Source organism: Vanessa atalanta, chromosome W, assembly GCF_905147765.1.
Source record: "Vanessa atalanta chromosome W, ilVanAtal1.2, whole genome shotgun sequence".
In the NCBI taxonomy this organism is placed as follows: Eukaryota; Metazoa; Arthropoda; class Insecta; order Lepidoptera; family Nymphalidae; genus Vanessa; species Vanessa atalanta.
In genome coordinates, this window is record NC_061901.1 from 5784272 (window position 1) to 5802317 (window position 18046).

Here is an 18046-nt window from a genome sequence, read left to right on the forward strand (position 1 = left end):
CCACTTCTGATCCTTACATCAGAAGTGGGATAAAGAACACCAACGCTGCCCACTTTTTAAAGGAAACAAAATATCACCCTCCACAATCGTAGTTTTGTTTGTTTTTCTTTAAAGTCGCATTTCTTTTTTTTTTTTTTTGTTGTTTTTGTCAAAAATGGTACGTAGTATATCGCGTAGTAGTACTCGGTTTCGTTCGCGAAGTGGCTCGCGTGACCGAAGTCGACACCGTCCTCGTTATAAGTCGCGTACTCGTACGAAGCGATACTCGCGCAAACACTCCCGTTCTCGTGGTAGATCCCGTCGTTCTTCGTTTAGTTCGAGCGATAGTACTAGATCCTCTCAAAGTAAAGTTCACCATAGTTCACGATAGATCGCCATCGCGGCGCGGGCAAACACGATTGTCAGGGTATATGTCGATTAAATTAAATTCAGTACCCCAGTTTACTGCCGTCCGTACCGTCTTTCACATGCCGAGACGCTTCGCGTTCGAGAAATAATTAAAGAACTGTTAGACAAAATACTTCGCGAGTCGCGCTCCGGTAGTTTACCAGCGAATCATCGCTAAAAAACTTCGCGAGTTCATTGAATCTGGCGATATTCTTGTCTACATTGATGATGTCCTTATTTTAAGTAAAACCGTAGATAAGGGGCTTGTTCTGCTCCGCCAAGTTTTGAGTGCATTAACGAAAGCCGGTTTCTCAATAAATTTAAAGAAGCGTTCTTTCGTAACGAATCAGATCGAATACTTAGGCCGTACAATTTGCGAAGGTCAGGTTAGGCCGAGTCACGAAAAAGTTAGGGCTTTGGTTGACACACCTGAACCGCAGAATGTCAAGCAGTTTCGTCAGTTCATGGGTTTAGCCAGCTATTTTAGACGTTACATAGCTGACTTTGCCCAGAAGACCGCTTGTATTACGTGAGATGCGCGCGAATCAAGAGTGTCAAGATGCATACGTCAACCAAGGTCGTAAGTTGCCTCGTACTTTTGAAGTAAACTCATTGGTTTTTGTTAGAAAACAGGCACAATCGACTGGGAAGCTGGATTCCTGTATGCGAGGGTCTTATCGCGTGGTAAGAGTTCTTCCGCACGGTCGCTATGAGCTTCAGCTTGTGGCTGGATCGTACGGTAAAATAACGCAAGCAGCTGCGGAATACATCATTCTGTGGCAAGGAGAGTGGACTCCCGATGTGTGCTCTGCTATGTTTAATGGTTGGGATTTGATGTGAGTTGTTGTGCTTTGTTTGTGTGCTCGGACACTGTCTTGGAGTCGCTCAGACATGTGGTCCTGGAGCTGTGTACACGCAGGGTCATGCCACGAGTTGGCCTCTGACGAGTCGTAGTGTGTGTGGCGTATGTCTACGGGGCAAACATTGTCCGTGTTTTTATTGTTGTTAGTTTGGGTTGAAACTTGCTTTTATGGGTACTGACTCACACATGCAAAGTTATGTCTCATGTAAGTCCGCATAGACCTCTATCGAGTCATGAGGGTGCACTCCCCCGACGGGAACTGCCCCGGGTGATTGGTACTCATATCTGCTTGTTTTATATCCGCTGTATTTAGGCTGTGCTATTTTGTCAGTTTAGCTTACAAGTATATACCAAATTGAATGATAACCTTTAGCGCTGACAAAGAATTTTCTATCTTGGAATATTTATATATGTGAATTTGCTCTGTGGTGGTATTTCGTTCTGTGCAGATGCAGATGGTCTGATAAGGGAGCTGATACAGTCTTCCTCATCACGGCATCCTCGGGCGTTGGTTCTGTTAACCAAGGCGTCCTCGGGCGTTGGTTTTGCTAACCAAGGCGTCCTCGGGCGTTGGTTTTGCTAATCAAGGCGTCCACGAGTTCTGGTTTTATTAACCAGGGTACTATGGCGTTGACTGTGTTTACAAAGTCGTTGGTAAACGTCTACACATGTCAAGTCGCCTTGTGCGTCGAGTATTATCATTCTCGAGTCGCACTGGCGTCGACCGCTTTGGTGTCGAGTCGCCTCATGCGTTGACATATTGTTGTCAAGTCGCATTGGCGTTGACAATTTTATTGTCAAGTCGCCAGGGACCCGTAGCATGTTTGCTAGGCGGGCAGTCGCGTTGTTTGCGACACTGTTGCAGGTGGCAATTTTCTGCAACAAATCCAGATCCCAGTCATGTATTAGAACATTTGAATACACCAAATTTTAAGTGCAAAAAGAGAGACGTCTCTATAGGTTGTGATGTATGAAAGCTTAGTATTGTCAGAGGTTTAGAGAGTGACGAATGAATTAAGTGACTGTTGTGTGAAAGGGGCATACTCGAGATTGAATGGAAATGATGCACTCTCTGAGCAATTAGTTCTAATTCTTTAATTCTGTTTTTAGGCGAAAATGAAAACTCCAACCAGGCGAGTTCGGTCGATACTTCATCCGAACTACCCATGGATGAAATTCTGAAGGCAGGAACATCAAATACCGAGGTTGCTGGCTGTAGCACTACGGTCGAGGGCGACCTACAGTCAGGAGAGGCCGTATAAGCTAAGCTTATTTAAAATCGGACAAACAATTTTTTTTTTGCTGCTACCCGAATCGTATAAAAGAGCGGTAACAGATGTTTGTAGGGACATTTCCTTGTCGACAGTCCGAGAGGTCGGATCGCTGGTCACGTGAGCCCTTTAATTACTCTTTTGTTTACGTTTATTTCTATTATCGAATTGCTGTGTGTTTTTGTTAAGGTGTTGATTGACATTTTGTTTCCTTAAATAAAATAAATAAATTGTAAGAAAAAGAAATACAGAGTGTTTGTCATATTTGTTATTTTTTTTTATCTTTAACCACTTCTGATCTTTACAATATAATATATTCATAATTTAGTTACTTAGAACTTTAGAAGGCTGATTATTTAATGTATTTGTAAATTTCTTAAAGATTATTAGTTTGTAATTATTAAACTCAAAGTACAATTTGATTGCTAAGAAATATTGATACATTATTTTATTGTGCATAATTAATAAGATAAATCCTGTGATATAGTTCATAGAATTTGTGAATTGAAGTGATAACATATTGTTACAGTTGATTTTGCAATAAAAATGTGATTTGACATAATAACCGTCTTTGGCGTCAGTCCCTAGAACAATGTCTCTAAAAATATTAAGTAAAGTGACTGGCACTTTTAGATGCAGCAAAGTAGATGTTATACCCACAGCATAGAATATAAACTGTTCTGATTTTTTAGTAAAAACACCACATTCAAAATTACGTTAGAATTTAACCAAATTTCAGATAACCATATAAAAAATATTTCTTATAATATAATATATACATATATGGGTATATATGTAGATATTATGTTATAAGAAATATTAATTATATTAATCAGATTACAGAATACAGATTAATTTATTATATTTCTAATTGGAATATTTGATTCAATTTTATCATTAACAGTGATATACCTCTATTTTGATTTCAATTAATAAATAAGGAGTAAATACTCTGTCTTAGACGAAATTAAATGCAATATTGCTTCTTATTTAAGATACATTACATACATTAGCAGCCTGTAAATTTTCCCGCTGCTGGGCGAAAGGCCTCCTCTCCCTTTGAGGAGAAGGTTTGGAGCATATTCCACCACACTGCCCCAATGCGGGTTGGCGGAATACACATGTGGCAAATTTCGTTGAAATTAGACACATGCAGGTTTCCTCACGATGTTTTCCTTCACCGCCAAGCACGAGATGAATTATAAACACAAATTAAGCACATGAAAATTCAGTGATGCCTGCCTGGGTTTGAACCCGCAATCATCGGTTAAGATGCACGCGTTCTAACCACTGGGCCATCTCGGCTCGGCCCTGGGGTAGGATCAATGCCACTTTTCTTAATGACAGTTGCCAATTACAGTGCGCAAAGCATTTTTAACTTTATTACAAATTGTAATGAATAGGTTGTCTAAGTCTCTAATATCCGATCTTCTTTGTTTGGTTTTCTATATTAAGCACCTAACTAAACTAACAGGGCAGATGTTCTTATCGGGATGTTTTGACAATTTCCAAGCAGATTGACGATAGTCATGTCTGTCAGACTTTGACCCAAATACAGGTATTAAATATGTTGTCCCCGTTATCAAGATTGAATTGTGATGAGATGTGATGATGTGATGAGAATTGTCTTTGGAAATTCGCAGCAAAGGTCGTGGACTCTACGTCCAGTAGCTAGTAACAATACTGTTGCTGTTCTATGAGATATTTCAAATAGTGTTTCTTTAGGTGAATGAGCTGAAAGCCATTCCAGAACAATTTCTGGCTCCCAGGTAATTAACGGTCTAATTAATTTTGGTTTAGCTACCCCAAGTGCTAAGTGGCTTCCGAGGCCTGAAAACAACTTAGATCGGTCTTGGTTGACCAAAAGGTAGTCGTCTAGGTAGACTAGTACACGACATCCCTTGGCACGCGGGTCCTCCGCGACCCAGCATGTTTCGGACGGGAAGAGATGTGGCGCCGAGGCCAGGCCAAAAAACATGTCATTTCGTACAAATGACCTAGGTAACTGATTCAAAAGAACGGGCAGTGAGTTTTTGCTGCAGCTACATGAAAGTATGCCTGAGAGATATCTATTTTTATCATCCAGTCTCCCGGTTGAAGAAAATCTGGCACTGAACTTTGAGAGATAATGCGAAAATGCTATATCTTTACGAATTTGTTTAATTCTCGTAAGTCGAAAATCGGTCTCATCGATCCGTCGCTTTCTTCCGTAGAAATAGCTTGGAAATAAAACTAGGGGTTAATTTTGAATTGAAATATTGAATTGAATTGAAATATACTTTATTGTACAAAGAAAAAAAGTAAAACAAAATTATTAAATACAAAAACGAAAAATAATAAATAAATGTTGATCACGAGTGTTGTACAATGGGCGGACTTATGGCTAATTAGCCATCTCTTCCAGACAACCCAATCTGAGAGAGAATTTTTAAAACCATCGGCGTAGGCGGTGCAGTCATAAACTTACATACAAATATTTACACACTAACACTTAAACTTACTACATATATACATATGTATATATAATAAATATCTCTATTATACACTAATACATATTTAAGATACTAAAATGTTATATAAAGGAAATTAATTAAAGTTGTCTAAATTATTATTTAGGTAATAGTTTTTAACGGCTTTTTTAAAAGCTGGAATTGATGGAGCTTTTTTTATATCTACCAGAAAGGCATTCCATAACTTTATGGCCTGTACAGTAAACGAACTGTTAAGGAATTTTGTTTTGTGAACAGGCATTTTGAGTGTTAGGTACCGCTTAAATCTTAATAAAGAAGGATCCCCAAGAAAATCAATTTTTTCGCTTAAATACGTAGGAAAACTATAGTTAAATAATGCACAGTACAGAAGGAAAAGAATATGCAGGTTCCGGCGAAGACGTATAGGAAGTCACTTGAGTCTTGAACGATATTCGGACACAAGGTCATATTTTCTATGATATGAATATTTTGAAGTCGCTCAAGTTTGTTCAGTTGGCCCTCGGTCAGATCAGGATAGCCTGTATCTGCGTAATCTAGAATTGATAAAAGGAGAGAGTTTGCTAGCTTAATTTTGGTAGGAATTGGAAGTACAGATTGAAGTCGCCGTAATGAGCTCAACGCAGCCAATATTTTCCTACTGACTTCTTTTATTTGTACTCTGTGTGTATTTGTTTCTGGTCTAAATACACACCAAGATCTTTAACATTGGAGTAGTAGGGTATTGTAGTGCCTCTGTATTCAACGGCTGGTAAATTTAATAAATCTAGATCATGGCTGGACTACCAATTATGATTGCCTACGATTTACTTGGGTGATGTTAAGTCCGCATCGCTTACTCTACTCAGAGATAGAAACAAGATCGGCATTAATAGCATCAATCGCTGCAGGAAAATCTTTAAGTGTTGCATGTCGATAAATCTGGATATCGTCTGCATACATATGGTAAAGAGAAGAAATGCATAAAGTAATTAATGATAATTGAAAAGAGTAAGGGAGATAAGACGCCACCTTTAGGAACCCCAGCCTGGACATCGCACCATGAGGAGAAAGTCTCATTATGGCGAATCCGATGTCGTCGGCCCTTGAGGTAACTTTGAAACCAATCTACCATTGATGGAGATATGTTAATAGAATCTAACAAACTCAAAAGGATTTCATGAACAACACAGTTAAATGCGTTGCTAAAATCCAAAAGAATCAAAATTGTGAGTTGTTTATTATCCATGGCTGCACGAATGTCATCCGTAAACTTAACCAAAGCAGAGACCGTACTATGACCTGCGCGGAAGCCGGATTGGAGAGGGTTGAGGATGGAGTGATTGTTGAGGAAAGTGTTTAACAGTTGGAAAACTATTTTTCTAAAATTTTGGAGAGAAACGGAAGAATGGAAATCGGTCGGTAATCGGAGTTGTTGATAGAATTAGGTTTTTTGGGAAGTAGTATGATTTGAGCATCTTTCCAAGCATCAGGAAATGTGCTACGGGTGATGGAGTAATTTAGGATGTGCACTAAAATTGGAGCAATAATGTCTAGGATGGGAATAATCATTTTACGGCTGTTTGTTTAAGCGATTGATGTTAGTGTAATGCATCTTAAATTTGTTTTTAGGAAGGTTTTTTTTTTCAATAAGTTTTTTTAATTCGTCCGACAACCACGGTGCAGGAAGGTGTTTTATCTTTACCAGTTTTAAAGGGGCATGGATATCGTATAACTTTGTTATTTTGTAACAGATTGCATTATTTTTTGACTTAAGAGGTCTTGTATGTACTATTTGAGTCATGGCCGGAAACGGTTTGGTTGCAAATCGACTCATAACGAGTCTTGTTCGCATTATTAAAGGAGATTTTTTGTAAAAAGGTATTCGAAAACTAGTGAATGCTGATATTATGAATTCGTGCCAAGCGTCTGCCAACGGTTTTTGAATGCCTTTAGACGACCTCCCCTGAAGTGTGTCGGATAGTCATATTTTCTTGTCTTTATTTCGAAAGGACGGGTTTTTGGGTTGTTTGTAGCCGTCAGTCTTTCCTTTATATGTTTGTTTAGCATTTGCTTTTTTGTAGGTATCTTGATGACAATTCTGATCTGGTCTCCGCAATCTAGATTTGAAAGTTAATGATATCGATTCGTTGTGCTTCCTTTTTGCTTATGCTCTATATTTGACCACCTGCTAACGTGATGGTGATAACTAACAATGGGGCCCTCCAAGGGATTGTACCAATGACATAAGTTGTGTTTTCTCGAATAGAAATTCCTCACTCGGAGGTATACTAACAAGAGCGGCTTGAATATTTTTATCAGGGATTTAATTAATTTTTTACGTCTAGTTTCTATGCATTAAGCTCTTTTACCACAGACAATTTGTAATGTTTGTTCACATAATTTATAAGATAGCGATGTAGTTCCGAACATTTCACTTATTTTATTGAATAGATTATTAGCAGTTAGTTCTGTAGGAGTATCGTGAGACCAATTAACAACTTGTAGGCCTGATTGTAATAGTTAATTAAGTTAATTTTAAAGGCTGGCAACGCACCTGCAAGCCCCCCGGTGTTGCAGATGTCCATGGGCGGTAGTAGTCACTTTCCATCAGGTGAGCCTCCTGCTCGTTTGCCACCTTTTGACATAAAAAAAAAGAATAAATTGCACGAATAGCCCTCTTCTGCAGTATAAAAATAGTATTAATGTCAGCTGCATTACCCCAGAGTAGGATGCCATACGACATTATACTGTGGAAATAACTGAAGTACACAAGGCGAGCCGTATCCACATCAGTCAAAAGTCTAATTTTTTTTACCGCATAGGCTGCAGAGCTGAGTCTATTCGGAAATTTATTTATATGGGGGCCCCATTGGAGCTTAGAGTCTATTGTCATACCAAGGAACTTTGTTGATTCTAAAACATCTAATGCTTCCCCGTTTAAACGTACACTCGTTTTGACACATCTTACATTGGGAGTAGTGAATTTAATACATTTAGTCTTTTTACTATTTAACATTAAATTATTAACACTAAACCAATTTACTATTTCAGAGAGAGTATTGTTCACATCGTCATATATTGAAAGACGTCTTTTTATTTTAAAAATTAAAGAAGTATCATCAGCAAACAATACTATCTCGAGTTTATCACCTAGGAGATGTGGCAGGTCATTTATATAGACAAGGAAGAGAAATGGTCCAAGAATTGATCCTTGAGGGACCCCCACAGTAACTGGAGACCCGGGAGATCTCTTTCCATTTACATCAACCCTCTGAATCCGATTACTCAAATACGAAATCAGAAGACTGAGTGCAGTGTCCCTAATTCCATAATGACGGACTTCCCTGATCAAAGTTTCGTGTTGCACACAATCACAGGCCTTAGATAAATCACAAAATATCCCTAAGGCAGGGTGCCTCCTCCCAGGCCTTGTAAATATTTTTAACGAGCTCAACACCAGCGTCAGTTGTCGAGCGACCCCTTGTAAATCCAAATTGTTTCTTGTGTAGCAACTTGTTATTGCTAAAATATACTAATATTTGATTTAGTAATAACTTTTCAAAGATCTTGCTAAGAGTTGGTATGTTAAAAATAATCAAAATATACTAGACGAGCGGTATCAATATCAGTTAGTTGTCTAATTTTTCTAACCACGTATGCTGCGGAGCTGAGTCTTCCTGTCAGGGACTGTGGCCGACGAGCAAGCTCAAGCCGGCCCCGTTACCCAGGGTACACCACGAGGAGGTGACTGACATGTACCCCATACATATGATCCTTGGTAACATTAGACATAAAATAATTATTAATATTGTCAGCAAGTAGGTTACCAATTTGTCTTCTGGATGTTATTGTTAGGTACATAGTACTCTCTGTCAACTTAAATTGAGAAGTACCCGCTGAGCTCTTTCTAATTTTAATAGATGTGTCTTACGAGCTCCACCGCAGGAGGTTACACAATAGCTTAATATAGAATGTGTGAGTGCAAAGTAAATCGATTTAAGTAACGAAAAGTCAGCGACATGTTTAAATTTTTTGAAAATATAGATAAGTATCCGAGTTCGGTCTGCCAGTTGGTTGATATGGGCGCACCATGAAAAGGTTTTATCGAGTATAACACCAAGATATTTTGTAGTTTGTCCGTTCTATATAACTACATTTACAATTAATGGTGATTTTATCACAATTATGTAATTTAATTTTAAAGTGGTCTTGCATTCGTTATGATCGGCTGCTATTACCAAAAAGAATATGCTTTGTTTTTTGGATATTAAGTGTCAGGATATTTTTATATTGCCAATGAGTTATTTTTTGTAACCCTGATTCAGCATGTGCCTTTACCGTATCCCAGGTTGTTCCATGAAATATTAAAGCTGTATCATCTGCAAAAGTAAATACTTGACAATTTTGTAATTTTAATTCACACAATTGATTTATATATATAAGGAAAAGAGTTGGACCAAGTTGTATTACTTAAACGTATAGTATAAAATACCGTTATCCCCGTAGAAACATAATATAAATAAAAAAATTAAAAATTTAAATTTCTTATTCTAACTAATTCTAAAATTATATCCTTAGAATAAAAACCAGCTAAAAAAGAAATTCCACATAAAGCTTAATTTGATATATTTATACATAAAGAAGTTAAAGGAGTTTATAATCTAATACCACCTATTAAACGAATATCTTAATTATCTCTTATTATATAAATAGTAACTCCAGCACATATAAACAATAAGGCCTTAAACATATCATGACTTAATAAATGAAAAAACCAAATCACCATATCCTATTTTTAAAATTCTTATTATTAAACCTAATTGTCTTAAAGTAGAAAGAGCATTTTTTTTTTAAAATCAAACTCATAATTAGCACAAATATCAGCTATAAATATCGTTAAACCAGATATTAACAATAAAAACTTCATAAAAATCATATCAACCAATAAACTATTAAAACGAATTAATAAATATACACCAGCAGTAACTAAAATAGATGAATGAACTAAAGTAGAAACAGATGTAGGAGCTGCTATAGCAGCAGCAGATAATCAAGAACTAAAAGGAATCTCACCTCATCACCTGATGGAAAGTGATTACCACCGCCCGTGGACTTCTGCAACACCAGGGGGGTTACAGGTGCGTTGCCGGCTTTTAAGAAATAAGTACGCTCTTTTCTTGAAGGTTCCCATGTCGTATCGGTTCGGAAAAACCGCCGGCGAAAGCTGGTTCCACAGAGTGGTTGTGCGAGGCAGAAAATGTCTTAAAAATCGCGATGTTGTGGATTTTCGGACATCTAGGTGGTACGGGTGATATTTGGAATTTTGACGAGATGTCCGAAGGTGAAATTCAGCAGCCGGGATTAATCCGAACAATTCCTCGGAACATTCCCCGTGATAAATTCTGTAGAAGATGCAAAGCGATCCAACATCTCTACGCAGAGCCAAAGGATAAAGCAGATCGGAAAGGGCTTGATCGTCGATAATTCAAGCCGCTCTACGTTGGATACGGTCAAATGGAAGGAGCACCAGCTCCAGTACCAACTGGAGAGCACGCGCCCAGAGGTGAGAGCAGTATTCCATGTGAGGCCGAATTTGCGCCTTGTATAGTCTTAGACGATGGGGATACGACAAATGGTGTTTTTTTAGCAGTTAACGCGCAAACTTGCGTCTTTTTGGGGTTGAAATGGACTAGGTTTAGCCGACCCCAGTTCGAGACTTTGTTTAAAGAAGACTCGATTTCAGACACAAGTTTGTTCCGGTTTTCTTCGACGTTTTCCCGAGAAATATTAGCACGGCCGGTGTATGAGGTGTCTACGGTGCTGTCATCTGAATAGCAGTGAATGTTACTGATTTGCAACAAGTCATTGATATGCAGAAGAAACAGAGTGGGTGATAGAACGCAGCCTTGTGGAACACCAGCATTGACGAATTTTAAGTCCGAGCATGTACCGTCGACAACGACCTTGATGCTCCGATCTGCCAAAAAACTGGTAATCCAATTGCATAATTTCCCGGGAAGCCCATAGGCAGGAAGCTTCGAAAGAAGCGCTTTGTGCCACACGCGATCGAAGGCCTTCGCTATGTCCAGACTGGCTGCTAATGCCTCCCCCTTGCTCTCAACTGCTTCCGCCCATCTATGAGTAAGGTAAACTAGAAGATCACCGGCTGAGCGACCCCGACGAAAACCGTACTGGCGGTCGCTAATCAGCTGGTACTCCTCTAGGTACCGCAGGAGCTGGCAGTTTATAATGGACTCCATTACCTTGGAGAACAATGAGGTGATGGCTATAGGTCTATAATTGGACGGGTCTGAGCGGTTGCCCTTTTTAGGGATCGGATGCACCAAAGCAGTCTTCCAGGATTTCAGGACGACGCCGAATGCATAGGATTGCCGGAAAAGGCGCGTTAAGACCGGCGCCAACTCGGGAGCACAAGTCCGTAGCACGATTGGAGGGATGCCATCGGGTCCACTCGACTTATGAATATCCAAGGAAAGAAGTGCTTTACGAACTGCACTTTGCCGGAATTTAACCTCCGGCATCGTGGTATCACACCGCGGGATTGTTGGTGGTGACTTTCCTCGGTCATCAAGAGTCGAGTTCACCGCGAAGAGAGAGCCTAAAAGATCAGCCTTCTCCTTCGCTGTATGGGCCAATGACTCACCGTCCTTGTGCAGAGATTTTTTTATTTATTTATAGGTTCGCTAGCGATTTTTACACAAATGTATATTTAAATAACGTTACATATAAAATTAAAAACATGCAAAAACTGTGTAAAATCAGTTAAAAGCAAACACTGCATGCATACATAATTCTTTCTTTTAAGTATTGTTTGATAAATATAAATCTAAAAATAATGAATAGCAATTTACATTATATATTAATTATAAATAAAGTTAAAATAAGTTCATAAATATTCTAAAAAATGGATACAATCATAATGCGGTTTCTGATGCAAAACAGTTATGATAAAAGTTATATAATATAAGATTAATTAATTGAAAATACAAAGTGACATTTATAAGTAATAATTAAAAACATTCAAAACGAGAATACTTAAAATACAGACTAAAACATTGCAAAAAAATAAACGACTAAAATAATTCAATTAACACAACTAAATTCATTGTGATTGGCTGATTAGGTTGTTTATAATTAACTTCCGAAAGGTATTAGGCGAATTTAAGTTAATATCAATTAAATGACTCAAACCATTATAGAGTTTGCATAAACGGGGAAGGCTAGAATTGGCGCCGAAAACTGTTCTGGTGCGTGGAGGCACAAGAGGAGTAATAATGTGTCTCGGTTAGGCACTCTGAAATTGATTTTACTGAGTAAACTAGGGCAGTCCAAATGATTTCTTAATAGTTTGTATAAGAACAAAAGATCGAGTAAGTCTCTTCTTTTGTCAAGGCTCAACATTTTAAAATAGTTTAATCTATCCTGATATGAGGTTATCGTTTTATGAATTTTACCGTGTTACGTCAATGAAAGGCCGAGATCCAAAGCAGACTGTTTTATTCAAATAATATTCTATCTACCTTACATTACACATATCGTACACAACACCTCCCTTCCTATTATTAACTATACTTATTAAGCTAATACACCAAGATGGTATTGTAATACAAATTATAAACGCAAATGACTCATTCAATACGACTACACTTATAAACAACGATATATAATAACAAAACAGCTATATACTATTACTATACTATACTAAAGAAAATGGTATTCTTATATAATATTTAAATAATCCCAGATTATGCAGTATGTTTGTAATTGACAATAACAAAACTGATGACAACTGACACTATGCAGTTCAAATACTATACATTTGTGTTACATTAGGTACACTACACTAATTATGCTAATGATATAACTATTTAAAACTTCAGACATGATATAAGTTATACATAACATGTTATATTATTACTTAATTTGACAATAAATTGGTAAAGATGATACTTTTGTATGTGCATTATGCAAAGTAGTTCGTGTATCATAATGAACTACTTACTACATACTACTATTTGCGGGGGCCGTCGGTCTTTTAAATATATAATTTCACACGTTTTTCCTAATTTTCGCAAACATTGTACAGCGGCCTGCCGCCGGACATGACCTACCGGCGCAACCGGAGACGTTTGGTCCGTAGATGAGCTCGGGCTCTTTTCTGGAGACGAACGATTGGCCAACTCTTCCTTCCCCCTCGGCTCTCTAGCCTCACTACCATCTTCTGCTTCTACACTCAGTCTAGGCCTATCGCAGGCCTCAATTTTTGTGAGGGAGAAGCGTGATTTACGATTTTTATCGCACATTATCTGATCCACGTGTCGTTTGTGTATTTGACCGTCACTCGTTTTGACGGAGTACGACACCGGACTCGAACGATCTAGAACTACTCCTTCCGCCCACTTCCGATTGCGCCTAGAGTAGTCTCGAATCAACACTGAGTCTCCGGGAGCCACAACTCTCAACGGTGTGTCTCGACGCAGCTCGCTAGCTAGTTGCCGGTCGCGGACGCGCTCATCAGTATCGGGCCGTAGCAGATCGAGGCGCCCTCGGAGCCGCCTGCCGAGCAACGCCACCGACGGTTCCCGCCCGGTCGTACTGTGTTCGGTGTTCCGGTACGAGAATAAAAATCTACTTAAAGCAGTATCCTCGTCCTCGTTTTCTAAAGAAGCCTTTTTTAAAGCCCTTTTTACCGAGCGCACTGCATTTTCAGCCGCTCCATTGCTATCGGGATGGTACGGAGCCGAAAGCGTATGCCCTATTCCATTTCGTTGGAAATACGTTGCGACCTCCGCTGACGTGAAAGGCGGGCCGTTATCACTAATTATTCTTTTTGGTAATCCAAAACGGGCAAATATTTTCCTAAGAATAGAAATGAGGTTTGCCGCCGACGTGCTGCTGACCTTTTCAGCTTCGATCCATTTAGAGTGAGCATCAATAATAACAAGATAATATTTATTATTGAAGGGCCCCAAATAGTCGACATGAAGACGGGACCACGGCTCAACCGGCCACGGCCACGAATGGAGCGGAGCCGGTGGCGGTTCGGGCCGCACCGCGAGACACGCGCCGCAATCGCGCGCCGCTCGCTCGATATCCGCGTTTATAGTCGCCCACCAAACGTAGTTACGAGCTATTTGCTTCATTTTAACAATACCCGGATGTCCATCGTGAATCTCTTTTAGAATAGCGTTTTGCAACGTCCTTGGTATTATTATTTTGTAGCCCCACAATAGGCAGCCTTGATCGATACAGATATTTTCTTTACGCCTGAAGTACGCATTGTACTCCTTATCCACGGCCGGCGGCCAGCCGTGCAAGACGTAACCATACATTTTGCTTAAAATGGGATCTTTTGCCGTTTCAGTTTTGATATCTTTAAAACTGAGCGGGAAACTATCTTGCACAAAATTCAAGTAAGTCGCTGCCTCGCATTCCTTTGTGCCTTGTCCAACAGATGAGCGTGGCAATGGAAGTCTGGACAGTGCATCGGCCTGACAGTTCTCCGCGGACCTCACGAACTCGACCGTGAAGTCGTAAGCCGCCAATGTCATAGCGTAGCGCTGTAGTCTGCTCGCGGCTGTAGTGGGAATACCTATAATAGGCTTATGATCGCTGCGCAGTATAAATCGTCGGCCATAAAGATACTAGTGATGCTTAGTTACACCGAAAACTATAGCCAAGGCCTCCTTGTCGAGCTGGGAGTAGTTGCATTCCGCGGCGTTGAGCGCGCGAGAAGCGCAGCTAACGGGACGCTCGCGATCATCCGCGCCGCGCTGCATCAGAACCGCACCCAGCCCGTAGGCGCTGCTGTCCACCGCCAGGATGAGTGGCAGCTCCGGGTCGTAGTTAGCGAGCACCGGAGCGCTACTCAATAACTCTTTTATTTTAATAAAAGCCTTATCGCACTTGTGTGTCCACACCCATTTGACATCTTTTTTCAATAAATCATATAAAGGTTTTAAAATTTCACTTATATTATATACGAACTTTGCATAGAAATTGACGAGACCTATAAAACTCCTCAACTGTGTTATATTAGTGGGCTGTGGTGCGTCGACGATTGCTTTTATTTTTTTGGTGTCAGTATGCAAACCGTTTTTGTAAATTTTATATCCTAAATATGTAACGCTATCCTTAAAAAATTGGCATTTATCAAAATTTATACGAAGACCGTTATCTTTTAGCCTCTGTAGAACAGCTCTTAAATTTTTAAGATGAGTAGCACTATCTTTACCCGTAATACAAATATCATCAGCAAATACGGCAGTAGACGGCAGCCCGTTAAGTGTCTCCTCCATAATTTTCTGGAAGTTTTCTGGTATACACTTGATACCGAACGGTACTCGACGGTATACAAATGTCCCCACATGCGTTATTATGGCCGTCATCGCCCGAGACTCCTCATGAAGGAGACATTGCTGAAATGCGTTAGATAAGTCAAGTTTCGTATACTGCTCGCCCCCTGCTAAAATTGAAAATATTTCTTCTATTCGTGGCAACGGTTAGTGAAAATCTTTTAGTATCGGATTAAGAGTGATTTTATAGTCACCACATATGCGAATATCCCCATTAGATTTAATGACGGGCACAATGGGAGTGCCGTAATCCGAACGGTCCACCTTATAGATAACTCCCTCGCGCTGCAAGCGCTCGAGTTCAGTCGCAACGCGCTCGCGCAGCGCCAGCGGCAGAGGACGCGCCTTAACAAAAACCGGTTTCTTATCATTCAAATGTAAGCGAATGCATGATTTAAAAGTACCTAGTCCCTCCGCAAACACTTCTGGATATTCTCGTTTTAATTTACTAGCTATCGAATCACGTTCGGTTATCTTGTGACATTCTACAATTGTCAATTTTAATTCTTTGATCCACGTACGACCCATCAAAGGTGGGCCTCCGTTTTCAACAACATATAGTTTAAGTTTAGCCGAATTTTGACCAAAACGTACATCCACATCAATATACCCGAGAGTGTCGATAGTATCACCAGTATATGACTTTAATATCAATTTTTTATTATGCATTACAATATGGTTAAAGTATTTATCATAAAATGTTTTGGATATTGCGGATATTTTACTCCCCGTATCAATTTCGAATTTACATTTGACATAATTGACGAACAAAGTAGCGTAATAAGGTCTATCACCTTCGCCACCCGTAATTAAATTATAAAAATTACCATCGTCACCCTCGGAATCACTATGGTTATTTATAAAGTACTGACCTTTCGACTTTGCCTTTCCAATAGGCCCCACGTGATTACTTTTATTTAAACACATCACTTTTAAATGTCCTTTCATGCCGCACAAATCACATGTGAAATTTTTGTAACGACACTTACTCGGCGTGTGAGTAGCCCTACCGCATCGCGCACACGGCACGCGCGCATCTGCTGCCCGATCGCCGCCGCCGCCGCTGCTCGCCGCTGCACCGCCCGCGCCGCCACTCCGGCCGGCTCCGCTAGCGCGCGCTCGCGCCGCTGGCCCGTTGCCGCTCACCCGGTGCAGCGCATCCGCGCCAGCGCCTTCACCGCCGACCGGAGCGCCCGCCGTGCTCGCGTGCCGCTCCGCCGCCTCGAGAGCGCTAGCCAGCTCCACAGCCCTCTTGTAGTCGATATCCTTCTCGGCGAATATTCTCGACCGCATTTCTTCACTATATAATCCGGAGACAAATTGATCTCGTAGATTCTCCTCCAGTTTCGACCCAAAGTTGCAAGTCTTAGCCAAATGTTTTAATCCTTGTAGATATAAACGAATGCTTTCACCTTGTAACTGGGTTCTTTCTCTAAAACTGTGTCTCTCGGCTATCTCGGACTTTTCAGGTTCCAAATTATGTTTAAGCAATTCAACGAGCTCATCGAATTCTTTATCCTCCGGGTGATCGGGCGAACACAAATCACAAAGTAAATTGTAACACTCCCCACCGACTAATGTTAACAACGTGGCAACTTTAAGTCCGTCGTCGATACTATTTAAAGTTATAAACTGTTTTAGACGACGCACGTAACTGTCCCAGTTTTGTGAATCGACCGAAAAAGGTTCTATTTTACTGATGGGCATTTTAAGATTTATTAAAATAATATTCTATCTACCTTACATTACACATATCGTACACAACATACCGGAATATGATAAATGCCATAAAAAGCGTTTTTGAACGCGCTCCAGTCTTAAGTAATGGGCAGATGGGAGATGGTAAGGAAGGCTGACAGAAATTCCCTAAGACAGCCTTGGCGAGAGACCAGAACGCACGTGTTCCTGAAGGGAGGCGCACCAGTCTCTCGCCAATTCTGCCAATTTACTCCGTCTTCGCCTTAGCGATCACGTTTTTGAAGGACCTAGAGGCAGAGTTATATTCCTTTCTGAATGCGCTGGTATTTACATCACGAGACGCTGATGCGTTAGCCCAGTCTTGGTAGCGTTCCCATTTTCGGCGCGAAGCCGTTTTGCAGAAACGACCAAACCAGGGCTGGGACTTGCCACCGATGGGGACCGCAGAATACGGAATGAATAGTTCCATACCCTGAAGTACCACATCGGCGACAGAGTCAGCAACAACGCTCGGATCATCCGGCGAGAAACAAACCTGCCCCCATGGGTAGGATGCAAAGAAGGACCGCATCCCATCCCAATCTACTGACCTGTAGTGCCATACTCGGCGGCAGCCCACGAAACGAGGTCGTGAGTACCGCGCAACCGGCACTGTACTCCGGACGAGACAGTGGTCCGAAGAGCCCAGAGGGGGATCGACGTTAACCTGGTAGCAATCCGGATGGGAAGTCAGCAGAAGGTCCAACAGGGAAGGTGTATGATCTTCCACGTCTGGTATTCGCGTTGGCGAGGGGACTAATTGTGTCAAATCATATGCTAAAGCGAAGTCGAGAACAGATCTACCCGCATTATCGGTAGTGCGCGATCCAAGCCATTCGGCATGGTGGGCATTAAAGTCGCCAAGAATTACGATCTCTGCGGATGGGATCTGCTGCAGCACGGAATCTGTAGCCATTTGGACGTGCTCAACCAGTCGGTCGG

The 18046-nt window shown here is 40.6% G+C and overlaps 2 protein-coding genes and 1 pseudogene across 2 annotated transcripts; all 3 read right to left on the minus strand.

The window, feature by feature from the left end:
• Positions 1–4102: 4102 nt before the first annotated feature.
• On the minus strand, positions 4103–10041 carry LOC125075591 (annotated as a pseudogene).
• A 460-nt stretch (positions 10042–10501) lies between these two features.
• Positions 10502–14563, minus strand: LOC125075592 (uncharacterized protein K02A2.6-like). Its single transcript, XM_047687301.1, has 3 exons — positions 13124–14563; positions 10909–11443; positions 10502–10533 (listed from the first exon to the last, which is right to left on the minus strand). The coding sequence occupies exons 1-3, from the start codon at positions 14561–14563 to the stop codon at positions 10502–10504; spliced, it is 2007 nt and encodes a 668-aa protein (XP_047543257.1).
• Positions 14564–14656: 93 nt separating this feature from the next.
• LOC125075593 (uncharacterized protein K02A2.6-like) lies at positions 14657–17074 on the minus strand. The gene is made up of 3 exons (XM_047687302.1): positions 15562–17074; positions 15247–15477; positions 14657–14943 (listed from the first exon to the last, which is right to left on the minus strand). Exons 1-3 carry the CDS (start codon positions 17072–17074, stop codon positions 14657–14659), a joined length of 2031 nt encoding a protein of 676 aa, XP_047543258.1.
• Positions 17075–18046: the final 972 nt, after the last annotated feature.